At 39.2% G+C, this 27,682-nt stretch overlaps 1 protein-coding gene across 50 annotated transcripts in view; it reads left to right on the top strand.

The window, feature by feature from the left end:
* Window positions 1-3,055: 3,055 nt before the first annotated feature.
* SEC31A (SEC31 homolog A, COPII coat complex component) overlaps window positions 3,056-27,682 on the top strand; it is a 71,488-nt gene continuing 46,861 nt past the window's right edge. For 17 of the 50 annotated variants that reach the window (XM_031010453.3, XM_031010448.3, XM_031010446.3 and 14 more), the window contains exons 1-10: window positions 3,079-3,219; window positions 12,511-12,593; window positions 13,531-13,654; window positions 15,524-15,722; window positions 18,624-18,719; window positions 19,695-19,835; window positions 22,376-22,518; window positions 24,038-24,137; window positions 25,655-25,816; window positions 26,011-26,163. In XM_031010453.3, coding sequence (XP_030866313.3) covers window positions 12,515-12,593; window positions 13,531-13,654; window positions 15,524-15,722; window positions 18,624-18,719; window positions 19,695-19,835; window positions 22,376-22,518; window positions 24,038-24,137; window positions 25,655-25,816; window positions 26,011-26,163 — 1,197 coding nt within the window. In that variant the 5' untranslated portion in view covers window positions 3,079-3,219; window positions 12,511-12,514. Of the gene's footprint in view, window positions 3,557-12,510; window positions 12,594-13,530; window positions 13,655-15,523; window positions 15,723-18,623; window positions 18,720-19,694; window positions 19,836-22,375; window positions 22,519-24,037; window positions 24,138-25,654; window positions 25,817-26,010; window positions 26,164-27,682 lie in introns of all 50 variants that reach the window. The other 33 variants (XM_055384982.2, XM_055384976.2, XM_063705391.1 and 30 more) reach the window with 16 other exon arrangements.

Genomic DNA, 27,682 nt, shown 5'->3' with positions numbered 1-27,682 from the left:
ATCCTGAAGACAAAACACAAAGCAGTGGTTACCAAGATAAGTAGTTCAGTTAAAGCACAAGAGGACTGGTTGAGAGCAAAGGTCATGGCAACAGCTTTTGAATGCTCAAGGCATTTTGCTTGTTGACTTTCTGTAGGGCCAAAGAATGGTAACATGCTTATCATGGGAGTGTTTTGAGAAACTTAGCCAAAGCTTCAGCAGAAAAATCCCCGAGAAAGACCAGAGAGTTCTTCACCACAACAATGTTCCTGCTCATCCCTCTCATCAAACAAGGGCATTTTGCAAGAGTTTTGATGGGAAATCACTAGGCATCCACCCTACAGTCCTGGCTTGGCACCTTCTGACTTTTTGTTTCCTAATCTTAAAAAAATTTTTAAGGGCAGTACATTTTTCTCAAGTTAATGTAAAAAGAAACTGCATTGATGTAGATAAATTCCCAGAACTCTCAGTTCTTTAGGGATGGACTAAATAGCTGGTGTCATCACTTACAAAAGTGTCTTGAATGCTATAGAGCTAATGTTCAGAAATATAGTTTATATTTTTATCTTTTAACCATTTTTCCACAAACTTTTTGAAGTCTCCTTGAATATGTACCATTTATAAAGGGGAAAAATTCTGTGACTACTCATGTTGACTTAATGCTGACTTAATTTTCTGTTTTGTAAATATATACAAACAAGTTGATACAAATTTTGTTTATAGCCCTTAAACAAATTTGTGAAATAAATGCATTCAGAAACAAACTAAAACAATGAAATGGATGCTACTGTTTTACTGAGGTGTAAACATAGTACACTGGCTGCTATGGGAAAAGTTACATAAACATTCATGTATCTTGTGATGATTGTTTTGTCTACAACTTCACCACTCTTTGCAGACATCAAGACTGTTGAAATGAGGGGAAGGGATCTGAATTCCCAAAAGAATGTCAAGTGGGCATGGAGGCTCATGCCTATAATCCTTGCACTTTGGGTGGCTAAAGCAGAAGGATCCCTGGAGGCCAGGAGTTCCAGACCAGTATGGGCAACAAAATGAGTCCCTGTGTCTACAGAAAATAAAATAATTAACCAAGCATGGTGGTGTGTGCCTGTAGTCCTAGCTACTTGGGAGGCTGAGGTGGGAGGATCACTTGCGCCCTGGATGTTGAAGCTGCAGCGTGCTGTGATCATTGCCACCACACTCCAGCCTGGGCAACAGAGCAAAAACCTGTCTCTAAAAAAACCTAGAATATCTTTGTGCTATGCAAATCCTAATTTAAAAACTTTGTCATTAAATTCTCTCCAAACATTCTTCTAGTGAGCAATTCAGTTTTTATTTGATTCAGGATTAGGCTTGGATAGAGTTAACTAAATTGGATTTAGTTTTGTGAACTAAAGAGTTTTTCTTTTTTTAGATACAGGCAGTCTTTGCACAGTTCCAATATGCATAAATATCAGTGACCACAGTTAAATAAAACCAGTCCAACAATGTGGTTAATAATTCCATTACCACAGTACTGAGAAAACTTGCATAAATTTTGCTGCTAGCTCTTTAGTCCACAAATCATTGTGCCCCCCCCCTCCAAAAAAAAGATGTGCATCATGATCAGTCGCCAGTTACATTACTTTGCTTTCAAAGTTTGTTGGTGATTTGTTACTGATCATCTGTTCAGTTCATGCACAGATAGCAGAGCACAAAGTGCATAGTACTGTTGCCTCCTTGACCCCAGAGATGAAACTTGTGACCATTTATAAAAATGGATAATCAAAAGAGGTAATTGGTCAACAAAAGATAGAGCAGCAAAGAAAAGTGATAATGCTGGAAGTGAAATTGGATGTGATTAGATTTGAAAGTGGTGACAGCAAAGCAAAGATAGGTTGAGACCCAGACCTGCGTGAAGCTGTAATACAAGCCTACTGAAAAAGTCTGATAAATGTAAAAAGGTAAAGTTGCTTCAACGTCTTTCAGTTTTAATTGCACTAGGAACAGAAAGCTGCTTGTGGTTGAAATGGAGCATTTACTTGTTTGAATTGAAGACTAATCAAAAACAAATCCCAATCAGTTTGACTAGCATTCAGGCCAAAGTGATAACCTTAGTTACTGCGTTGAAAGAAAATGGTAATTAGAAGACTGAAGGAGAATATATTACTACCAGTAAAAGCTGGGTTCATTATTTCAGAAGTTGGCGTGAATTGATGTTAAGCTATCTTATGAAGCTGCAAGCTTCAGATGGAATCTTACAGAAGATGTAGCTGACTGTGGGAATGTTAACACTGCTGCTGTTCAAGGGGCAGGATCCTTCTGATTTAGCTACCCAAAGTGCAAGAGTTGGCTTTGAATGCTAGATGTAATGAGAAAAGAACTTGTCTAGAAGTTAGGAGATCTGGGTTGAATCCAATTTCTGGTAATTTAGCAAGTGATTTTCCTTTGGCTTTACCTTGCTGTAAAATAATTCCTCCCTAAACTAAAAGTACACCTAGGCAACGCATCTAATTAGATTTGAGGTTGTGGAGAAACAGTGGCAGAAGGTGAGTGCTACCGGGTCTCAATACCATGGGATAGTAACAAGTATGAAACGGTACTAATTGGAATTAATATAACACCCCATCTATACCTCTTTGTCCACAATAGCCTTTGGGAATGCCCAGATTGTTTCGCTTTGTATAAGTTCTCAAAACCCCAGAATGTGGAATCAAGTGGGTAATTTTAAGAACTCAGTCACAAGTTACAATAAAGCCCTTGCAGCCCGATTTTCCACCTGGTTTGGCGCGGGCAGTGTCGCCAGGCGCTGCCGACGCCTCACAGGACTAGTGCTACGTGGCGTTCCTGCGGGCCACGGCGGTTATTCGGCCAGACGGGGACACCCTCTGCACTAGTCCTTTACCCACTAGTCCTGGCTACCCCATGCACATTCTGCGCGCCGCCCCTCAGAAAAGGGTTTCTACGATCGCCGGGGCGCGATGACCGCAGAGCGCCACCAACCCGCGGAGCCGTACCTCGTCTCCCAGGCTACCGCTGGTCCCGGAAGTGCCGTGGCGGGCTGTGCGTCGGGTGGGCGGGGAAGGATGTCGCTCCCGGAAGTGTTAGGCGCTGGGCGTGGCTGCGGCTGCGGCTGCCACGTTGGAACGGAACGTGGAGGTGGCCCTGGCCGGGGAGGAGGGGAGGCGGCGAGTGCTGGGAGAGTCCGACGAGCGCTGCACTGCACTAACGCAGGATCCGGCTGCCGAAGGTCCTCGCCAGGTGCGTCCGCCCGTTGCTTTTTGTCCTCTTCGCCGGTCCTTAAGCTTTGAGGTAAAGCCCAGGCCAAAATTGGGACCGCAGCCTGGGTCTCCGCTGCCCCGCACCAGCCTGAGGCCCGGTCTCTGGTGACGGCGCGCCCCTAGGCTTGGTTTCGGGCCCGGCGGAACAACACCTGGCATCTGGACTCCAGTGATCGCGCCCGTCCGCATTCGCCGACGTCTCCACTGCTGAGCAAAAGCCACCCGAGGCTGGCGACAGTGTCTTGCCGGGGAGTCGTAGCCGGGCTGGTAACTGGAGTTTGAGATTAGGAGACTTTCAGACCCTTCTGCACAAAGAGGTGCGGTCCCCGAGGGTGAGGAAAGGAAAAAAAATCTCAGGATTACTTTGTTTGACTTTAGTTTGGTTAGGATTTTTTTGTTTGTACTTGAACTATTGCCAGATTTAAAGGTTCATAGGTTTGAACTGACGTCTACTGTCATTTAACTAGGATTATTTTAAGGACTGTGGTAGCCAGGCGCAGCCTGTACTTTGAGGGCAGTCTCCTTAAGTGTTACATGTTTTTGCTAACAAGTTGTTAAATTACGGGGCTGTTGTAAAATAAACCAAAATATTGCCTGGACTTGTGGGCATTATAAATTTTTTCTTGCGCTTAAGGAATCAATTTTACGTAGGGCTATTTGAAGTTGCAGTGATCTGATAGTCTGTGACAAATCCTTTCTCCTAACTTATTTTTTCTAACTATAGAAAACTGAAATTTGGTTGTCTTTGTGGGCAGTTATAACTGTATTTAATCGATAAGGGTGTGTTCTTGTTACAGCGTCCTGCGTTTTCTGTACCTCCGTTTATTCAAGAGTTGACAAAAGCTTACTCTCCTTTTTTTTTTTTTTTTTTTTTTTGAGACGGAGTCTCTCGCTCTGTCACCCAGGCTGGAGTGCAGTGGCGCGATCTCAGCTCACTGCAACCTCCGTCTCAGCCTCCTGAGTAGCTGGGATTACAGGCGCCCACCACCACACCTGTCTAATTTTTGTATTTTTAGTAGAGACGGGGTTTCACGCTGTTGGTCAGGCTGGTCTCGCACTCCTGACCTCAAGTGATCCGCCCGAGTTGGCCTCCCAAAGTGCTGGGGTTACAGGCATAAGCCACCACGCCCAGCCTACTCTCCTTTTTTAGTGGTTCTTCTGTGCTCCTTGTTTCTCACTATCCCTTAATTAACAGCTCAGGGAGAGGTTTGTAGACTCTTAAGAACTTTTGGATAACTCGTAGTGTTTTTGTAGTTTTGTAGTGATTTTATCTTAAATACGTCCGCGGTTATTTGTGAAATTTGAAATTTGAGGTGGATTTAGAATGATATTGCTTAATTTTATATAAGCAAATTCTTTATTGAGACTAATAACATGGGAATAGAAATAAATTTGTAAACTGTGAAGAGCAATGATTCAAAATTTTGGGGTGATTTCACTGTCTTACGGGAATCTAATGAAAGCATTGGAAGAATGCACATATACACACATGTAGGATTTTCTTTTTTTATTTTTCCTTTTTTTTTTTTTTTTTTTTTGAGACAGGGTCCCTCTTTGTTGCCCAGATTGGAGTGCAGTGCTGCAGTCATAGCTCACTATAACCTTGAACTTTTGGGCTCAAGAGCTCCTCCCACCTCAGCCTCAGAAGTAGCTAGGAATATGCACGTGGCGCACGCCCAACTAATCTTATTTTTTATAGAGATGGGGGTCTCACTGCGTTCCCCAGGCTGGACTCAAGCTCCTGCTTTCAAGTGACATGTAGGATTTTCTATATACATAATATTATGAAGTTTACAAGTTAAAAACTCCTGTAAGGGGATATTACTAGATTGATTTACATTGATTACATTGTTGTTAGGAATGTCATTAGGTTAATTTCAGCTCAAAAAGTTTTATTATGCTGAAGATTAGTATGACACCAATTAGTTCAGTAACCAGTGCACAGTTGCTTTCTCCTCTGATTTGGTTTGGGTTGAGTGAAATGAACCTAGAACATTGAAAATACTAAATAAATCCTCTAAACAATTGTTTCTATCCATATTGAGATATTTTGCCTGCAGAAAATGGATTTTTACTGAAAGCAGTGCCAACTAGGGATTGTACACCTGGTTTGGGAATCCAAGTTCCAATTCTATTACCTCTTTAACTTTTTACTTGCTTTCTGAGTTATGGATCAGCTCTGTATATAGCATTGCAAGGTTGGTATTTTTCAAAGAACAGCGCTGGTGGGTTTTAGTATTGCTTCACAAAATTTACACTTTGAAAATGAGCAGAAGTAAAAAAATTTCCACCTAATTGAATGCAATTATTGAGAGAAAGTTGCATGAAAAATGAAGAGTTCTAGTCTGGAATATAAATTTTCCTCAAGAAATTTTTTTATTTTTTAATTTTTTTCTGAGGCAGAGCCTCGCTCTGTCACCCAGGCTGGAGTACATTGGCGCGATCTCGGCTCACTGCAAACTCCGTCTCCTGGGTTCAAGCGATTCTCCTCCCTCAGTCTCCCGAGTAGCGGGGACTACTGGCCGCGCCATCACGCGCAGCTAATTTTTGTATTTTTAGTAGAGACAGGGTTTCACCATGTTGGCCAGGATGATCTGGATGTCTTGACCTCGTGATCCGCCCGCCTCGGCCTTCCAAAGTGCTGGGATTACAGGTGTGAGCCACTGCGCCTGGCCATGTGTGTGTGTGTGTGTGTGTGTGTGTGTGTGTGTGTATATACATATATATACGCATATATATATACACACATATATATACGCATATATATGTATATATACACGCATATATATACGCATATATATACACTCATATATATACGCATATATATATATACACGCATATATATATATATTTTTGTGTGTGTGTGTGTTTTTTTTTTTTTTGAGACGGAGTCTCGCTCTGTCTCCCAGGCTTACTGCAACCTCTGCCTCCCGGGTTCAAGCGATTCTTCTGCCTCGGCCTCCTGAGTAGCTGGGATTACAGGTACACACCACCACGCCCGGCTAATTTTTGTATTTTTTAGTAGAGACAGGGTTTCGCCATGTTGGCCAGGCTGGTCCCGAACTTCCGGCCTCAAGTGATCTGCCCACCTCGGCCTCCCAAAGTTCTGGGATTACAGGCATGAGCCACTGCGCCTGGCCAATAGATGTTTTTTTTGTTTGTTTGTTTGTTTATTTGTTTTGAGACGGAGTCTTGCTCTGTCACCCAGGCTGGAGTGCAGTCGCGTGATCTCAGCTCACTGCAAGCTCCGCCTCCCGGGTTCACGCCATTCTCCTGACTCAGCCTCCCGAGTAGCTGGGACTACAGGCGCCCGCCACTGCGCCCGGCTAATTTTTTGTATTTTTAGTAGAGACGGGGTTTCACCGTGGTCTCGATCTCCTGACCTCGTGATCCGCCTGCCTCGACCTCCCCAAAGTGCTGGGATTACAGGCGTGAGCCACCGCGCCCGGCCTAATAGATGTATTTTTGAAGTTTCGTGGTGGTAGACGTTTTAAGTAGTGATGTTTGTAATAACTGTCATTTATGAGCATTTGTTTATATATGCCAGGCACTGTTCTAACCACTCTGAGTAATACCACTTATTTCTCACAACCCTGTAGTATAGATACTGTTCTCCTTATTTTAATGAGAGAGGAGCCAGGACATACATGGATAAAGCGACATGATTAAAGTCAGAGGTGGACATGGTGAAGCTGGAATTTAAACTGAGGGTGTCTGCCCTAGACCCCATGCTCTTAATTGCTGTGCTATAGATACTGTCTTGGAGATGGCATGTATGAACAAGCCCACACAATTTTCTTTTCCTTTCTTTTCTTTTCTTTTCTTTTCTTTTTTCTTTTCTTTTCTCAATGTTTTCTTAGAACATTGAGTACTAAGGCTAAGAAATAAACTTTAGTAAATGCTTTGAATTCACATTTAACTATTTTATGTTCTTATAAATGTGTCTCTTTCTTTTTCAATCAATGTTACACATTAACCAAGCATTAATGAATTAGGTAGTCCTTGTACTTAGGTCTTAGAAATACTATAATTGTATTCCATTTTTTTAATAATACAGCTATTTTGATTTCACTTTTAGAAATTATTCTGAAGGCATCTTATAACCTTTTCCCCCTTAACCATACTTTCTCCTTTTTTAAAAAGTAAATGATCCTTTAAAGAGTTAAGAATTTAAAAGTAAATGTTTTATCTGAAACTGGTCATTCTAGCTCATTAGTCTACTTGTTTTCCTCTAAATATAAACATTTAAAATAAATCAAAACTTTCTGTATATCTCCTTCTGTGCTAAGCAATTTTGAGTCTAAAAAGGGGTAAAAGTTTTGAAAAAAGACGTTATTTGTCTAGTTGGTGAGATAAGATAGCACATAAGGCAACTGGTTAAAAAAAGGTAATTGGAAAATATGTAAACAATATGTGCTAGTAGAATGTTACAAAATGTTTATTAAAATACAATGACGTTATTATAAAATGCTTAAATCATAGTACTGACAAATACAAACTTGTCGGTATTTAGATCAATGTGGATTGAATCATCAGGGCAGTTTTCATGGAGGAGCTGGAACTTGAATTTATTATTAAAGATTAGGTGAGACAGTTGGCAAAGAGGAAGAAGAGGAGATTCATGTAAGAAAATAAATGCCTTTTTTATATCTTAGAAAGTTGGAATTTTTCCCCCCAAATAACCCTGAAGTTTTCTTGTTTAATCTCATGATAGTGGTAATCTTTAAAAATAGCAAACCTATCAAAAGCACTAACCCATGTGCTAAGCACTTTTTTTGGCTCCCTATTATAAAACGTATGATCTCATTGGAACCTCACAGCATCCCATGAGGTTGTCACTCTTTTCCCTATTTTACGAATGTAGAAACTGGGGCTCAGGGAGGTTAAATAATGTGTCCAAAGTATCATAGCTAATAAGTAACAGAGCCAGTAGTTAAATTGAGGATTAACTCCAGAGACCATGCTTTTAACCATGTGATACATCCTGCCTCCTAATCTCACTTTGCTCTAACCTAACACAATTTCTAAAATGCATTTCTTCAGTTTCATCATGCATGCTGGTTGCTTTGTTATTGTTTCTTCTAAATGTTAATATTTCCTCTATGGTATAAAAATTGAATACCTGAACTTGTTGGAAGTAAAAAGAACTCTGGAGCTAAACTTGCAAGTTCCAATCTTGGCTCTGCCCCTTGCCCCCTTGCTAGCATGTACAGATTGTCTAACTTTCTGTGTCTTAATTTTTTCCTCTATAAAATCTCCTTCAAATATAAACAATTGGCAGGTACAAGACTCGGAGCATATGTTTAAGGCAATCTTAAGGAAAATGTTAGAGGATAAACTCTGGAGCTGAGTAAGGAAACTGGCAAAAATACTCTTGGAGAGCATTGAGTATGCATTTTAACTGCAGGACTGAGACTGGAACAAAAGTGAGAATGAGGAAGAAAGAATAAAATGTAAATGTTAAATGTCCAATAATGTAGGGATTGGTTATACAACTAATAAAAAGAGAAGAGGAAAGAAACTGGAGGTAGAGTAAGTTTGTGAATTGCCACATCTGTAATGGCTATGAGTCAAAGGACATCATTTAAAGCTGACAAATCAGTTAGTAGAAGTATAAGGAGTTCAAAGGTAAACACTGAGAAAGATAATACTATTGACTATAACCATGTTGTGTGGATGGGCAGTAAGATTATACAAGCTAATTTCATAAGTGCTCATAGTAGGGAGTTAATAGTTTCTGTGTAAAGAAATAGAGGATTAATGGTATTAAGTAAAATATTTAAAATTACAGTTAAAAAGATAGAATCAGAAACACATATTATAATGAAAATATACACCATCCTAATTATCAGAAAAATGGTAATTGCACAAAAAAGAAAACAGACAATGAAAGACTTTTTAAAAATTATTACCCAAAGATATTAAACCAAAGTAAAATATGGTAAAACTAAGACCAACCATGTCTGTCATGTCAATACATTTTAAATGTCCTTAGCTAACCTACTGAAAAGATTTTCAAATTGGATCACCAATAAAATCTGTTGGTTTTTTGTTTGTAATGATGACAAAGTAGTTCTGAAGGGCAAAAGTATACATGTAAAGGCAAACAAGAGGTTGAATTCAGACCAAAAGTCATTATTTGAGACAAAGAAGGATATTCATAAAGCTAAAGTGTATATTTGACAGTGAATTTGAACATTATGGATATGCACCAAATAACTATTAAATAACAAACTAATTTTCATAAAGCAAAAGTTTCAGGAGATACCATGAGAAATTGACATAAATATATTAGCAGTAAGAGACTTAATTCACTGTTTCGGTCCAAGGCAGATCAAGTGGACAGAAAAGTAAGGATATAGGAGATCTAAACAAATCAATAAAGAGGACTTAGTTAATATATATTGAGCTCTAGGCCCTGAAAACAGAGAGCACCCCTTCTTTCTAGGTCCCAAGAACAATTCACAAAAATTCATTATATAGGCTCTATTGATAGGAAAGGAGGAATTACAGGCATAGGGGATTTTAGGGCAAGGGAACTACTCTGTGTGATACTATAATGACAGATACGTGTTGTTATACATTTGTCAAAACCCATAGAATATACAACACCTAGAGTGAGCCCTCATATAAATTGTGGAGTTTCAGTGATAATGATGTGTTCATGTTAGTTTATGGATTGAAACAGATAGACCTTTATGATGTGTGATGTTGGTGGTGAGAAAGGTTATGTGGTTGGGAAATGTGTAGCAATTTTTTGTACTTTGTGGCTCAACTTTTCTAGGAACGTAAAACTCTAAAAGATAAAGCATATAGCTTTTTTTATTTTTAATCAAAATCCTATGAAAGGTGAAAAGAAATTTTTTTTTTGAAAAAAGCAAAGTCAAAAGATAGTCTATCAACTTAATAGAAAAATTGTTGAATGATGGCCGGGCACAGTGGCTCACCCCTGTAATCCCAGCACTTTGGGAGGCTGAGGAAGGTGGATCACCTGAGGTCAGGAGTTCGAGATCAGCCTGGCCAACATGGTGAAACCCCGTCTCTACTAAAAATACAAAAAAATTAGCCTGATGTGGTGGTGTGTGCCTGTAATCCCAGCTACTTGGGAGGCTGAGACACCAGAATCGCTTGAACCGGGGAGGCAGAGGTTGCAGTGAGCCGAGATCGCCCCACTGTGCTCCAGCCTGGGTGACAGAACGAAACTCCATCTCCAAAAAAAAAAAAAAAAAAAAGAATAGAAAAGAAAAATGGTCAAATAATACATGACTAGACAGAAGAGATGACAGAAAAGGAAATATGTTTACCCATAGTCATACAAAAAAAAAGATGTTATACATCATTTATAGTATTACTATACAGAGCTAACATTTTTCTTTTTCTTTTTTTTTTTTTTGAGTCATGGTCTCACTCTGTCACCCAGGCTGGATTGCAGTGGTGCAATCACGGCTCACTGCAGCCTCAACTTACCGGGCTCAAACAATCCTTCCTCCTCAACCTCCCGAGTAGCTGGGACTACAGGCGTGCACCACCATGCCCGGCTAATTTTTGTATTTTTTCTAGAGATGGGATTTCACCATGTTGTCCAAGCTGGTCTTGAACTCCTGGGCTCAAGCAATCCATCCGCTTGCTTCGGCTCCTAAAGTGCTGGGCTTACAGGCCTGAGCCACTGCACCTGGCCTTTCATTTTTTAATGTTGGTATGATCTAAAAGTGTGACAGTATGCTCTGATAAGGCTGTAGGGCAATAAGTAATCGTATATTACTGTTGGTGGTATGAAAAGGCACAATTGCCATAGAGGACAACTTGGTAATATTCATCAAAATTAAAATTGCATTAACCTTTTAACTTAGCAGTTTTACTTCTGGAAATTTATAGCTGTCCCTTTTTAATGAAATAACGTGCAGACCATTTATTTCAGCACTTTTTTGTAAAAATAGCTAAAAACAGCTTAGGTGTTTGTTGGTATTAGACTAGGTAATTATGGTACATCTTATAGTGCAGTACTATGCCATTTCAATATATTTATGTAAAAATAACAAAGATCTTTAAAAAGTACATAATACTATACCGTTCTAATTTTTCCATCAAAGTAACTTTTTTTTTGAGACCGAGTCTCGCTCTGTCGCCCAGGCTGGAGTGCAGTGGCATGATCTCGGCTCAATGTAACCTTCACCACCTGGGTTCAAGTGATTCTTCTGCTTCAGCCTCCCAAATAGCTGGGATTACAGGCATGCACCACCACACCTGGCTAATTTTCTTGTATTTTTAATAGAGACGGGGTTTTGCCATGTTGGCGAGGCTGGTCTCGAACTCCTGGCCTCAAGTGATCCAACTGCCTCGTCCTCCCAAAGTGCTGGGATTGCAAGCATGAGCCACCATGCCTGACTCCATCAAAGTAACTTTAATGACAGAAAATATGTAAACAAGTTGTATATGGGATTATACCTTGAAGTGACCAGTTTTCTAATAATTTCTACTTTATCTTTAAAATCTGTGGGCTTACTATATTCTCTCTAATATGTTTTAACTTTGAATTAATTTTTTAAACTGCTCTTATCATTGAGTAATCCTACTCCAGGAAGTTACACCTTATTTATTTTTTGGCTGCTCTTACCCGTAATGTTTTGTCATCCATCCTTGTTGGATAAACACATGTGTAGCAAAGTTAATTCTTCAGGTACTACCTTATTATTTTTGTGGGCTATTTTTCTAGACTGATTCAACTGAAGAACTATAATCTGTAAACAGAATAGCCCAGTATTTGTCTCAAAATGGTTTATCAAGTTTGTCTTTTTTTTTTTTTTTTTTTTGAGATAGAATCTCGCTCTCTCGCCCAGGTTGGCATGCAGTGGTGCAATCTCGACTCACTGCAAGCTCTGTCTTCCGGGTCATGCCATTCTCCTGCCTCAGCCTCCCGAGTAGCTGGGACTACAGGTGCCCGCCACCACGCCCGGCTAATTTTTTGTATTTTTAGTAGAGATGGGGTCTCACCGTGTTAGCCAGGATGGTGTCAATCTCCTGACCTCGTGATCCACCCGCCTTGGCCTCCCAAAGTGCTGGGATTACAGGCATGAGCCACCCGGGCTCAAGTTTGTCTTCTTTCTAATGAATATATCCAACAAATGACACCTAAACCGATTTGATTTATTTGCAGTTGGGCATTACTAATGTTGTAGTGGTTTGTTCGGTATGTTTCTATTTAAAATATCTGTGTTCTATGTTAGACATTCAAGTCATTCAAGGCTATTTCTTTGTAAAATATTCCCTTTAGCAGGATGAAGTTAAAGGAAGTAGATCGTACAGCCATGCAGGCATGGAGCCCTGCCCAGAATCACCCCATTTACCTAGCAACAGGTAAGTTCAAAGGAGAGAAGATAGTATGAGTTACCTAATTTCTTCTCTTCTGCACCTAGCTTATTCAGTTTAAGCTTTATCTTCTCTGGAAAGCCTCTCTCTCCCTGGCAAGTTACCGACATTCTATCAGCCAAGTTTAGTGTCTTCCTCTGTGTTCCCATAGCATTTTGATCATAATGTGTTACATCTGAAATATTTTCCTTCACAGGAATTGTATTTTATCTTTATTCCTCCAGTATTAAGCACAATAGATGGCATGTAAAAAAAACAGTTAATATCAGTTTGAATGAATGAAGAGCAATTTTGATGTTAGCATTTTTATATAAAAAGAAATAGTTATATCATATATGTCTATAAGCAGATATAGTAAATCACGGGACTTTTTTTTTTTTTTTGAGATGGAGTCTTGCTCTTTCGCCCAGGCTGGAATGCAGTGGCGTGATCTCTGCTCACTGCAAGCTCCACCTCCCTGGTTCCTTCCATTCTCCTGCCTCAGCCTCCCAAGTAGCTGGGACTACAGGCATCCGCCACCATGCCTGGCTAATTTTTTGTATTTTTAGTAGAGATGGGATTTCACCGTGTTAGCCAGGATGGTCTTGATCTCCTGACCTCATGATCCACCCACCTCGGCCTCCCAAAGTGCTGGGATTACAGGCATGAGCCACTGCGCCCAGCCCCGATCACGGGACCATTTTTACAGAGATTTTTAAATATATACAGGCTTAAAAAATTATTTACACTACCCAATCTTATAAACATCCTCTCCTAGCCCTGTGCCAGAATCTCATTGCTATAGTAATTTAAGCATCTGCTCAATGGCATATGTGAAGCATTCATGAGCAAGAGAATAGAAAACATGCTTTTAACTTCTGTTTTGTATGGTTTCTCTGATCTTTTATTTTTGTGTGTATAGTTACCATAAATATATTTTCTATAGGAACATCTGCTCAGCAATTGGATGCAACATTTAGTACGAATGCTTCCCTTGAGATATTTGAATTAGACCTTTCTGATCCATCCTTGGATATGAAATCTTGTGCCACATTCTCCTCTTCTCACAGGTATGAGGTTCAGCTTTAAATTCATGTGATTATTTAATTATATATTGTTCTTGATTCCTAATTTGTCTATAATTATGCCATTATTAGAAACTACAAGGAATACCATCAAGAACATGAAATATTTTGTGAAAAAGCATGTGAGTGAATTTTTATGGAAGTAAAAGTAGTGTTTATGTGTTCTATTGACTTTTTTTTTTCTTTTTTTTTTTTGAGACAGAATCTCACTTCATAGCTCAGGCTGGAGTGCAGTGGCACGATCTCGGCTCACTGCAACCTCCACCTTCCAGGCTCAAGCAATTCTTGTGCCTCAGACTCCCGAGTAGCAGGGATTACAGGTGCACACCACCTTGCCCAGCTAATTTTGTGTCTTTAGTAGCGACAGGGGTTTGCCATGTTGGCCAGGCTGGTCTTGAACTCTTGACCTCAAGCAATCCACCCACCTTAGCCTCCCAAAGTGCTGAGATTATAGGCATGAGGAACCACGCTTGGCCAGTATGTTCTGTTGGCTTTTTTATTGCTGTTATATGTAAGGTAGGAAGGAGAGGCTGTACTTTCTAGCATTTTTTTTCTGTTTTTTTGGTGTGTGTGTGGGTTTTTTTTTTTTTTTTTTTTTTTTTGAGATGGAGTTTCACTCTTGTTGCCCAGGCTGGAGTGCAATGGCGCAATCTCGGCTCACCACAACCTCTGCCTCCTAGGTTCTAGCAATTCTCCTGCCTCAGCCTCCCAAGTAGCTGGGATTACAGGCATGTGCCACCATGCCTGGCTAATTTTGTATAGAGTTCTTTTTTCTATCTCCTTTATTGTGCCTGTTTACAAAAAGGTAGATGTGACTAGAAAAGGAGTAGTCATCATAAGTATTAATACTGATTATCTCTGAATGGTAGCTTATTTTTATTTTCTTCTGTTACGATATTTAGAAATATATCTCACAGTTTTGTTGACACGATTTCTAATACACTAGATAACTAGGTATTTGGATCATACTTTCAAGTACTTATGCCCTATTGTAATGCAGAGAAAGGATGTCTTCATTTCAGTAATAAAATAAGCTTTATTGCCTCAATATATTAGCAGGGTTTAAAGAGATTGCTCTTTAGCTGACAGAATATAGCTCAAATCATGCAGTTTCATGGGACCGCTCATATTCTTCAGAGCTGTCACAGTGGGATGGGAACCCCAGATACCTTTTGTCTAGTAGTTTTTCTGCTTACTACCATCTGTATCATCGTATACCTCTCTGCCTTCATATTTCATCTCCATTCTGGAGCATATATTTTATTCTCTAATAGTAGGGGTACTTGTTATAATCTTGATGTCATTTTTCTACCATTAGAATACATTCTTTTTCTTAGAAAATTTCACATGACTCCTTTAACACCTTTACTATTTAACAGATCACTTGTTAGTGACCCCCTTTTTTTTTTTTCAGACAAAGGTCAAAGCATGAGACCCTTCTATAGTCAAATAAAGAGTGTTTTTACCTTTCAAGGGAAGTGATTGATTAGCTCTATTTTACAATGAACCAGAGGCAATTTAAGAAGATTAAGTAACTTAGGGTCTCACAGTTTCTAAATGGTAAAATCATTCTTAAGCTCATATTTTTTGACACACAACTCAAGTATATTTTGTTACACTACCTTACAAGAGTTTTTACTCTTTAAGGATTACAAAATCACATATGCAAATATGAGTATAAATAAAAAATGAAATACTATTACACCAAAGTCATACATAGTTACCAGGAGTGGTGAGAAAGTAATATATTTGGACTGTTTATGAAAACATTAAAAATTAAGTGTATAATTTCAATTTTTTGTCTACATTTATTTGACTTTAAGAATGAGTGATTTTATTCATTTTCTCCTGTAGGTACCACAAGTTGATTTGGGGGCCTTATAAAATGGATTCCAAAGGAGATGTCTCTGGAGTTCTGATTGCAGGTGGTGAAAATGGAAATATTATTCTCTATGATCCTTCTAAAATTATAGCTGGAGACAAGGAAGTTGTGATTGCCCAGAATGACAAGCATACTGGCCCAGTGAGAGCCTTGGATGTGAACATTTTCCAGGTTAAGACTTTAACATTTCATAATTCTTAGACTATGTGCTGCTCATTTGAAATCAGTATATGAATCTACTATGCCTCAGTTTTGGAATTGAAAGTTAAAAAACTGTGTGGCTATACAGGTTGACGAGTGTTTGTTTAAAGAATGGTGGGTTCAGAGTTGAGATCAGGGTTAAAAATACTACCTCCATGAAAAGGATCCGGCTGATAGGTTTTTGTTTTTTTTTTTGAGACGGAGTCTCGCTCTGTCACCAGGCTGGAGTGCAGTGGCATGATCTTGGCTCACTGCAACCTCTGCCTCCTGGGTTCAAGTGATTCTCCTGCCTCAGCCTCCCGAGTAGCTGGGATTACAGGCGCCTGCCACCACGCCCAGCTAATTTTTGTACTTTTAGTAGAGATGGGGTTTCACCATGTTGGCCAGAATGGTCTCGATCTCTTGACCTTGTGATCCGCCCGCCTCGGCCTCCCAAAGTGCTGGGATTACAGACGTGAGCCACTGTGCCCAGCTGGCTAATAGGTTTAAGTCTGAAGATGTCACGCCATTTGATTAGACATTTTATAAACATTAAGAGCCCCATAGGTTGGAAACCTTGCCTTTTAAAAGTTCATGCTAGGTCAGCATTAGGCTGGTGCTGTGATGTCCAGGTTAATTCACTGTTTTATTAATTGAGAAATTTTATGTTTATGACAGAGATTAATACTCTATGAAATAATTAGAAATTAAATGTAATGGCTGGGCATGGTGGCTCACACCTGTGTAATCCCAGCACTTTGAGAGGCCGAGGCAGGCAGATCATGAGGTCAGGAGTTCGAGACCAGCCTGGCCAACGTGGTGAAACCCCGTCTCTACTAAAAATGCAAAAATTAGCCAGGCATGGTGGCAGGCACCTGTAATCCCAGCTATTCGGGAGTCTGAGGCAGGAGAATCGCTTGAACCCGGGAGGTGGAGATCGCAGTGAGTTGAGATCGTGCCATTGCACTCCAGCCTGGACAACAAGCAAAACTCAAAAAAAGAAAAAAAGAAAAAAGAAATGTAATGCAGATTTAACAAATAGTCAATTAAGATTCTTTGTACTGTTGCCTTCATAAACATTTCTGGTTGTTAATTATATAAATGCACAGCTTAATAACGATCTTAGCCTGAACAGGATGGTGAAACCCTGTCATTACAAAAAATGCAAACAATTAGCAGAACATGGTGGCACACGCCTATAGTCTCAGCTACACGGGAGGCTGAGGTAGGTTGATGGCTTTAGCCCGGGAGGTCTAGGCTGCAGTGAGCTATGATCACACCACTGCACTCCAGCCTGGGTGACACATAGAGACCCTGTCTGGAAAAAAAAAAAGACCTTGAGTTAATAGGATACTAGATTATAACAACCAAAAATGAGTATTAAGAAAATTTTAAATAGTTCCTTTTCTTATATTATAAATAGATACTTAGGGTATAGCAATACAGAAACCCAACTTGTTTATTTCCTTTTTGTTGTTGTTTTTTGTTTTTTGAAACAGCGTCTTGCTCCCTCTGCCAGGCTGGACTGCAGTGGCTCATGACTCACTGCAGTCTTGACCTCCTGGGCTCAAGCAAGTCTTCTGTCTCAGCCACCTGAGTAGCTGGGACTACAGGCATGAGCCACAACACCTGGCTAATTTTTGTAGAGACAGGGTTTTTTCGTGTTGGTCAAGCTGGTCCCGAACTCCTGGGCTCAAGTGGTCTGTCTGCCTCAGCCTCCCAAAGTGCTATGACTACAGGCATGAGCAACTGTGCCCAGCCTTCATTTCTATAGTTTGTGGTATCTGCTCTTTAGCTAACTCCTTTGTTAATTGTATTGAACAACTGATGATTTTTAATAAAGTATTTTGTGTTATAGGTAGCTACTACCATAGAATGTCTCTGTTTTTTTAGTTATATGCCAACTGATAGAGAATAATTTGTAAGAGTAAATAGTAGTGGATGAAGGTCAGTATATGAAGCCCATTATCTTCCTGTACTTTGTATTACAATTTCAGGTTCTTTTTGACCCTTAAGGTATGTACCAGAGAAAACCTAGAAATATTGCCACCTGGAATAAGATTGAGTGTATATGAACTAGAAATATGTGAAGAGTTATGACAAGAGATTTTCCTAGTGCTGTATTGATTCAGCTCTGGAAGCTGGCTTTGAGGTATCCTGAGAAAGATGCCACAGTTTTAGGATTCAGCTTTTTCTGAAAGCAATAATTGATGACCTTTTTAATCTTATAATTAAATCTCCTTCCAGAGATGCAAAGATACAAACAGTAATCCTCACATGGTAGCATGACTGATTAAGAATTTATCCAGCCGGGTTCGGTGGCTCACGCCTGTAATCCCAGCACTTTGGGAGGCCGAGGCAGGTGGATCACCTGAGGTCAGGAGTTCGAGACCAGCCTGACCAACATGGAGAAACCCCGTCTCTACTAAAAATACAGAATTAGCTGGGAGTGGTGGTGCATGCCTGTAATCCTAGCTACTCGGGAGGCTGAGGCAGGAGAATCACTTGGACCTGGGAGGCGGAGGTTGTGGTGAGCTGAGATTGCACCATTGCACTCCAGCCTGGGCAACAAGAGCAAAACTCCATCTCAAAAAAAAAAAAAAAAAAGAATTTATCCATATAATTTTTAAAATAATGTCTTGCATTAAAATTAATTTGTTCTCAGTAGACATCTTTTGTCTTTGTTAAGTAGAACTTTATGTTTTTCTAGAAAACTTTAAATTTTGAAAGAATTATGCATAATTTAGAAATTCATGCATATGTTTTTCACTTTTCAAATTAAATAGAAAAATTGTGTATGCTACATCTAATATCTTTCTAGCTCTGAACTGAGTTATTCTGAATTTTCTTAATTATTCATAAGTGCTATTTAGTTATGGTTTCTTCTTGCAGACTAATCTGGTAGCTTCTGGTGCTAATGAATCTGAAATCTACATATGGGATCTAAATAATTTTGCAACCCCAATGACACCAGGAGCCAAAACACAGGTATTTTTATATTGATTTTGATCATTGTAATCAAAAAAGCCAAAAGTAGTTCTCCTAAACCTACTTATTTCACTTTTAAGGCTTCTCACACAAAACATATATGTTTAAAATCATTGTTTAGATGTTACTGATTTTTCTTCAGTAATTAATAAATATGTTTCTTCAAAGTATCAGTGAGTCCTTCAAGAGTAAATATTTATTTAGTACCTACCACCTGGTAGACACTGGTCATTGTACTAGGCATACAGTAGTAAACAAAATGAACAAAAATCCTTAATAATTGTCTTAGATATAGTATAATTATTTTTGTTCTTTGTGTGATAGTTGCTCTGTGTTTTAGCAACAACCAACCTTCTTAAAACACACTTAGACAAGACCATGGAAGACAAGGTTTAAAATAAATACCTCAAGCCCTTTGCTTGTGTATTTCTATTAAGTTTGGTAACAACAGTCTTCTCCTGTTCTTCCCTGAGTTTCTTTATGTTGTATAGGCTATCCAACTTGAGTAGCCATTGTAACTGGCTCTAACATTTTGGCAATCTGAGAGGTAGCATAATGACAGCATATGCACTACCATTTATAAAGGTATTTTGCTAATGGTCTAGGCTGTAATTTTTCCCTGCCTAGTTTTCTGTCATAGTCACCAACATCTACTTTGTGGTCCATAATCTACCTTGCAGCAGTTGCAAAGTAAAGAAACAGTACTTGGTTTATAGCAGAAATTCAATGAAATTCTTGTTGAATGAGATATTATTAAACAAGATAATACACTTGAAGTGGTATGTACCTGCATTTTAAGTCATATAATTTTATGTGTTGAGAATGTAGAGATGTAGGACTATAAAGCAAATTTGTGGCATAAATGGTTCAGATTTTTAAGTAATACACTTTTCAAAATGAAGGATCCAATTTTACAGTTAAATTTGATTATAATAGAGAAACAAGCAGTTTTTATTAACTGTTTCTTCCTTGTAGCCACCAGAAGATATCAGCTGCATTGCATGGAACAGACAAGTTCAGCATATTTTAGCATCAGCCAGTCCCAGTGGCCGGGCCACTGTATGGGATCTTAGAAAAAATGAGCCAATCATCAAAGTCAGTGACCATAGTAACAGAGTAAGTATGTGATTGACTTGTGATGAACATGTTGTATTTCTGCTGTAGGTATTCCTATATTGTTTGTCAGAGTTGACAACAAATCAAATTTCTGTGAAGTCAAATCCTGTTTTTTTATTAATCAGTCATGTTAGAAGGAATGTTTTGTTTTTTTTCCTCTAAGGGAAAATCATAAAATTCCCAATAAATATGTTGGATATTATTAATGATGAAGAGAGATTGGTTAATCAAGGAACTTATTCCATGATATACTGGTTATTTTGCTTTACTAGCTGTTTTAAAACATTGCAGCAACTTTTTTTTTTTTTTTTCTTGAGATGGAGTCTCGCTTCGTCGCCCAGGCTGGAGTACAGTGGCGTGATCTCGGCTCACTGCAACCTCTGCCTCCTGGGTTCAAGCACTTCTCCTGCCCCAGCCTTCCAAGTAGCTGAGATTACAGGCATGCACCATCAAGCCCGGCTAATTTTTGTATTTTTGGTAGAGATGGGGTTTCACCATGTTGGTCTGGCTGGTCTCAAACTCCTGACCTCGTGATCTGCCTGCCTCGGCCTCCCAAAGTGCTGGGATTACAGGCATGAGCTTCTGTGCCCGGCCATTGCAGCAACTTTTTAATTCATCTTTAACTTTTCTTAGAATGTAAAAATTTTTCCTGCTGGAAACTTCATCACTGTGAACTTGTAATATTTGACTTCTTGGCCTCATCTCTTCCTCTGATTAGGTACTGCTAAAATGAGCTAATATATTTTCGGCACTTACCCATAGAGCACATTAAATTCTGAACCTTTTAGGTATCTTAATTTTTTTATGTCATTAGATGCCATAAAATAATTTAGATATAATTTGGAGCCTTTTTTTTGTTTGTTTATGAGTACATTGGATAGTTCGACATTTTCTAAAATAAGTTTGCCAAAAGTCAGGCATACATATGTAGTTTAAAAACAACAATAACAACAAAAAACTATTTGGGAGAACACTTCTTCAGAGTATTGTTTTCAAGTGAATCAGGAGTTTTAAAACAGAAGTTTCAATGGAATAAACCATACCAGAAGCATTTTAGTCATTTTGTGGAATATTTAATAGAATCTGAACTTGCAGATAGTTCCTAATAATGTTAATTTATTCCATATGAAAATTTAAATGGTAGTTTTTGCTTCAGATATTTTGCCTTGATTTTTCTGATAAAATAGAGGAAAAGTATGGGGGTTTTTTGTGTCTTGTGTGTGTGTTAATTTTTTTAAGGGTTTTTTTTTTTTTTTTTTTTGAGATGGACTCTCACTCTGTCACCCAGTCTGGAGTGTAGTGGCGCGATCATGGCACTGCAACCTCCGCCTCCTGGGTTCAGGCAATTCTCCTGCCTCAGCCTCCTAAGTAGCTGGGATTACAGGCGTCCGCCACCACACCTGGCGAATTTTTGTATTTTTAGTAGAGATGGGGTTTCACCATGTTGGCCAGACTGGTCTCAAACTCCTGACCTCATGATCCACCTGCCTCGGCCTCCCAAAGTGCTGGGATTACAGGAGTGAGCCACCACGCCCAGCCTGTATGTGTTAATCTTTTATCTGTTTTTTGTTTCTTTTTTCATTTTTCTGAAAGTATTTTAAATGTGCATAAAATGTTTTCTCTACTGGCCGGGCGCAGTGGCTCAATCCTAACACTTTGGGAGGCCGAGGTGGGCGAATTGCCTGAGCTCAGTAGTTCAAGACCAGCCTGGGCAACATGGTGAAACCCCTTCTCTACTAAAATACAAAAAATTAGCCAGGCATGGTGGTGTGTGCCTGTACTCCCAGCTATTGGGAAGCTGAAGCGGGAGAATCGCTTGAACCTGGGAGGCGGAGGTGGCAGTGAGCTGAGATCGTGCCACACTGCACTCCAGCCTGGGTGACAGAGCGAGACTCCATCTCAAAAAAATAAATAAATACAATGAAATGTTTTCTCTAAACTTACAGTTTTGATAGTAAAACTCATTTTTGGTATACAGTTATTCTGACTCAGAATGGTTTTGTGTGTATCAAATAGCTGCATGAATTGAGAAAATATTCAAATATCTTACTTTTAAGACTACTGTTTAAGACTGTTCAATAAAATTTAGTAGTTTTACATTTTTTTTTGTTTTGTTGTTTAAAATAAACTAAGGCCAGGCGCGGTGGCTCATGCCTGTAATACCAGCACTTTAGGAGGCCGAGGTGGGTGGATCATTTGAGGTCAGGAGTTCAAGACCAGCCTGGCCAACATGGTAAAACCTCATATCTACTAAAAATATAAAAATTTGCTGGCATGGTGGCTTGCGCCTGTAATCCCAGCTACTCAGGAGGCTGAGGCAGGAGGATCACTTGAACCTGGGGGGAGGTGGAGGTTGCAGTGAGCTGAGATGGCGCTACTGCACTCCAGCCTGGCCGACAATAAATAAATCATAAATAAAACAAAATAAGCCACAGCTGATGTTTTTCACTATTTGTTTCAATAAAGGCATATTTCTCGTTGTAGTTTGGCTTTTCATAAAGTGATTTGATTCATAAAATGTGAACCTTAACTATCTGCAGATGCATTGTTCTGGGTTGGCGTGGCATCCTGATGTTGCTACTCAGATGGTCCTTGCCTCCGAGGATGACCGGTTACCAGTGATCCAGATGTGGGATCTTCGATTTGCTTCCTCTCCACTTCGTGTCCTGGAAAACCATGCCAGGTATCGTGCTGCTGTTACAAAGAACTTGATTTGTTTATTTTCTGAACATGTCGGTGATGTTTTCGTGACCATACACCATAGGACACAGGAACTTTTTTTTTTAGATAGAGTTTTGCTCTGTCACTTAGGCTGGAGTGCAGTGGCAAGATCTTGGCTCACTGCAACCTCTGCCTCCCAGGTTCAAACGATTCTCCTGCCTCAGCCTCCTGAGTAGCTGGGATTACAGGCGCAAGCCACCATGCCAGCAAATTTTTATAGTTTTATAAAAATGTTATAGCTGGGATTACATGTATGCGCCACCACGCCCAGCTAATTTTCATAGTTTTAGTAGAGATGGGGTTTTACCATGTTGGCCAGGCTGGTCTCAAACTTCTGACTTCAAGTGATCCGCCCACCTTTGCCTCCCAAAGTGCTGGGAATACAGGCATGGGCCACCATAGGAACTTAATGTTTATGTCAGTTATCAGTTAGTCTATGGTAAAATTGGTTTTGTTATCCATTGTTTTGCTTAAAGTCACAGTTCCTAAATTAAGTAACGACTTACTGCAGTTAGATTTCATGCCCATCCATAGGTAAAACATTTTACTGTACCTAAGTTACTTGTGTGTGTGTGTGTGTGTGTGTGTGTGTGTGTATGCATGTATAATCCCAATATAATTTTTATACAAATGGGACAATTTGTGCATATAGTTAGATAACTTTTTTCGTTAATCATGAATACCGTATAATGGTAAGAAGTTGATTTCCACAAAATGATACGTATATTTTTTGAGATGGGGTCTTGCTGATTTGCCCAGGATAGAGCCACCATAGCTCACTGCAGCCATGAGCCTCTGGGCTCAAGTAATCCTCCTGCCTCAGCTTCATGAGTATGCCTGGAACTACAGGCACACGCCACCATAACTGGCTGATTTTCAAATTTTTTGGTAGAGACAGAGTGTCGTTATATTGCCCAGGTTGGTCTTGAACTCCTGGCCTCAAACAATCCTCCTGCCTTGTCCTCCCAAAGTGTATAGAATAATTTTTATCTACATATTTTCTCATGGAAGGGTGGTCTATAATTTATTGTGAAATAGTCTGTTGGGCATTTGTTTTCACTTTTTTGCTGTCACACTGCACTACATTGAACATCCATGTCTTTGTAATGATCAGATAGCATATACGTTACTAAGTTGCTTCTGAAAATATTGCATTTATTTTATTTTTATTTCTTTTTTTGTTTTTCTTTTTTTATTTTATGTTGAGATAGAGTCTCACTCACTCTGTTGCCCAGGCTGAAGTGCAGTGGCTCAATCTCAGCTCACTGCAGCCTCCACCTCCCAGGTTCAAGTGATTCTCCTACCTCAGCCTCCTGAGTAGTTGGCATTACAGGTGTGAGCCAATGCGCCCGGCACTGAAACTCTTGCATTTAATTGTATTTCTGTTAACAATGTGTGAATCTACAAAACCTAGGCAGAAATAGTTGAGATTTGGTTTTCTCAAGATTAAAAATTTCCTTGTTCCTTTATGTTTTTTATAGGGGGATTTTGGCAATTGCTTGGAGCATGGCAGATCCTGAATTGTTACTGAGCTGTGGAAAAGATGCTAAGATTCTCTGCTCCAATCCAAACACAGGAGAGGTATGGGCAGGAAATGTGTCTCAACCTTGTAGCCCTTATAGTATGTTACTTCTGGCTACATAAGAAATTTTCTGTGTGGATTCTTTAGTGGATTACTATGTGAAAAGTATGTGGAGGTGTGTGTGCAGTGTTTATTTGGCAGCAATTTTATCAGGAACATAATCTAAACTCAGCTTTTTAACCAGAAAAATCAGTAATTGAAATAGTATATTTTAAACTAGTAACCATCCCCTCCTCATTTCCAATAATGTGTTTATTACCTAGACTCAGAAATACTTTGATTTATTTCACATGTGGTTTATGGGAATCAGTATCTTCGGTGTAGGATTGTTCAAGGTTTGCATGTTTTGCCTGCTTTACCGTTCCTGAGGATCCTCTTTCACTTCTGGAAATCAGTAGATACAGTTTTCCAATCTCTCTTCTGAATGATAAAGCAAGAATATAAATTATAGCTTTTATATTTTTACCTTTTTTATGTGAAGGTAGATGATTGCTAGTGCTTATGTAGTTTGATGGAATGCTAATAAAAATAAAGAGTGTCTTCGATAAGTTTTCATCTATATTGTTAAAATTAAAACAAGCCCTTTAGTTATTTGGTTTCTGGTTTAAGAGTTGTGGATGTAACAATGTGAGAATATAGAATCATTAACGTTAGGGGAGACAAGAGAAAAAAATTAATAAATTTTACCGCATATCATTTGTAGGACGAATAACAAAAATCTTAATTTTACACTGTGCCTTGCCAAGTAAATTCAAAATTCATGGAACTTACTATTCTGTTATCATTTTCTCTGTAATATAATTTAGTTAGATGAATTTTTGCCTGTGATTAGTTGTGTGTGCTTGGACTTTGAAGGAAGAGACTTTTAGTACATGCTACAACTAAAAAATTGGATTTTGTTGGCCGGGTGCAGTGGCTCAGGCCTGTAATCCCAGCACTTTGGGAGGCCAAGGCGGGCGGATCACTTGAGGTCAGCAGTTCAAGGCAAGCTGGCCAACGTGGTGAAACGCCATCTCTATTAAAAATGCAAAAATTAGCCGGGCATGATGACGGGCGCCTGTAATCCCAGCTGCTTGGGAGGCTGAGGCAGAATAGTTGCTTGAGCCCAGGAGGTGGAGGTTGCAGTGAGCTGAGGCTGCTGCCATTGCATTCCAGCCTGGGCGACAGAGCGAGACCCTGTCTCAAAAAAAAAAAAAAAATATTGACTCTAATAGAGTGTGCTCGTCTTTCAAATGCATCCATTATTTTGAACACAGAAAAGCCTCAGTTTTTAAAATGCGTTTATTCAAATCTGATTGAAATTTTAAGTTGCATTCCTGTTAATCAGAATAGGTCATCGTAATGGATCATTCTTGCACTTTAAAAAATCTTAGTATTCTTTTTCCTGGCTAAAGATACTTTCTACAAAAAAATGTTCAATTTAGCTATACTTGTTGACCACATTAATTCAGGTGTTTTGGTTACAAAGTGGCCATACCATTTTCTGAGTTTTGTTGTTTGTTTTTTGTTGGCCTAGGTGTTATATGAACTTCCCACCAACACACAGTGGTGCTTCGATATTCAGTGGTGTCCCCGAAATCCTGCTGTCTTATCAGCTGCTTCGTTTGATGGGCGTATCAGTGTTTATTCTATCATGGGAGGAAGCACAGATGGTTTAAGACAGAAACAAGTTGACAAGGTAATAGGAAGTGTTAAAGTTTTCTATTATGATGCCTGAAAAAAGTATGTGTTGTGTAATATTTTGAAATGACTTCACTGATTAACAATGCTGGTTAATTGGACAATTGTGATCAAAAATTTTTTTGGATATGACTGGAAAAAAATGAAACTTTGTGTATGGTCAGATTCTTATGTTATTATTATCTTTTTTAGCTTTCATCATCTTTTGGGAATCTTGATCCCTTTGGCACAGGACAGCCCCTTCCTCCGTTACAAATTCCACAGCAGACTGCTCAGCATAGTATAGTGCTGCCTCTGAAGAAGCCGCCCAAGTGGATTCGAAGGCCTGTTGGTGCTTCTTTTTCAGTAGGTGGATTTTGTTTTTATGGTCCATAGGCACAAAGGACTTTTTATACCAAAGTGTTATTATAGAGTCACTCTGACGGAAGCAATCAGGGTTTAAGTTGGGATTTGAGATGTATTTGTGGGTATTTCATCATTCAAAATGGTTTCTCTGAAAAATTGGAACCTACTCTTTTTTTTCCCTTTTTTAAAAATCATGGTAAAATATACATAAAATTGATCATTTTGTCCATTTTTAAATATACAGTTCAATGGCATTAAGTACATTTACATTGTTGTTGTGTAGCCAACACTTTATATTCCTCCCCTCCTCCATTTTTTTGTTTGTTTGTTTGTTTTTTTGAGACAGTCTCACTCTGTCGTCCAGGCTGGAGTGCAGTGGCACAGCCTCGGCTCACTGCAACCTCCACCTCCTTGGTTCAAGCGATTCTCCTGCCTCAGCCTCCTGGGTAGCTGGGATTACAAGCACGTGCCACCACACCTGGCTAGTTTTTGTATTTTTAGTAGAGATGGGGTTTTACCATGTTGACTGGCCTGGTCTTGAACTCCTGACCTCAGGTGATCCACCCGCCTCGGCCTTCCAAAGTGCTGGGATTATAGGCATGAGTCACTGCACCCAGCCCTCCTCCCTTTTAAATTTGTCTTCCTTCTCTCTCTCTCCTTCCCTCTGTCTCTCTTTCCCTCCCTCCCTCCCTTCTTTTTCTTTTCTTTTCTTTTTTTTTGGCAGGGAGTGTCCTCCCTCTTCTTCATCCTTTTAGCTTTCTTTTTTAATTGCCAGCTTTTTTTAATGGTAAAAAATGCATAATATAAAATTTTAGTTGTAAAAAATGCGTAATATAAAATTTACTATCTTAACCATTTTAAAATATACACTACAACCATTTTTAAATATATACTACAGTAGTGTTAACTATATACACGTTGTTGTGCAACAGATCTCTAGAACTTTCTCATCTTGCAAAACTGAAACTCTGTGCCCTTGAACAACAGCTCCCCATTTCCTGTTTCCCTTGAATCCCTGGTAACCACATTCTACTTTGTTGCTAGGAGTTTTCTACTTTAAATTACTCATATAAATGGAATCATGCAGTACTTGTCTTTTTGTGGCTGGCTTATTTTACTTAGCTTAATGTCCTCAAGGTTTATCTGTGTTGTAGTGTGACAGAATTTACTTCTTTTTAGAGGCCAAATAATATTGCATTGTGTATATATATATATATACCACATTTTTTTTATCCATTCATTTGATGGTCATTTTGGTTGCTTCCACCTTTTGGCTATTGTGAATAAATGCTGTGGTGAACATGGGTTTGTAATTATCATTTTGGGATCCTGCTTTCAGTTTTTTGGGACATATACCCAGAAGTAGGATTGCTAGATCATAGGATGGTTCTATTTTTAAGTTTTTGAAGAACCTCCATACCATTTTATAGCCGTTTTACCATTTTACATTCTCACTAGTGGTGCACAAGGGTTCTAGTTTCTCCACATCCTCTCTAGCACTTTTTGTTTGTTTGTTTCT

This window comes from Gorilla gorilla, chromosome 3 (assembly GCF_029281585.2).
Source record: "Gorilla gorilla gorilla isolate KB3781 chromosome 3, NHGRI_mGorGor1-v2.1_pri, whole genome shotgun sequence".
In the NCBI taxonomy this organism is placed as follows: Eukaryota; Metazoa; Chordata; class Mammalia; order Primates; family Hominidae; genus Gorilla; species Gorilla gorilla.
This window is presented reverse-complemented; position numbering and strand designations above follow the sequence as displayed.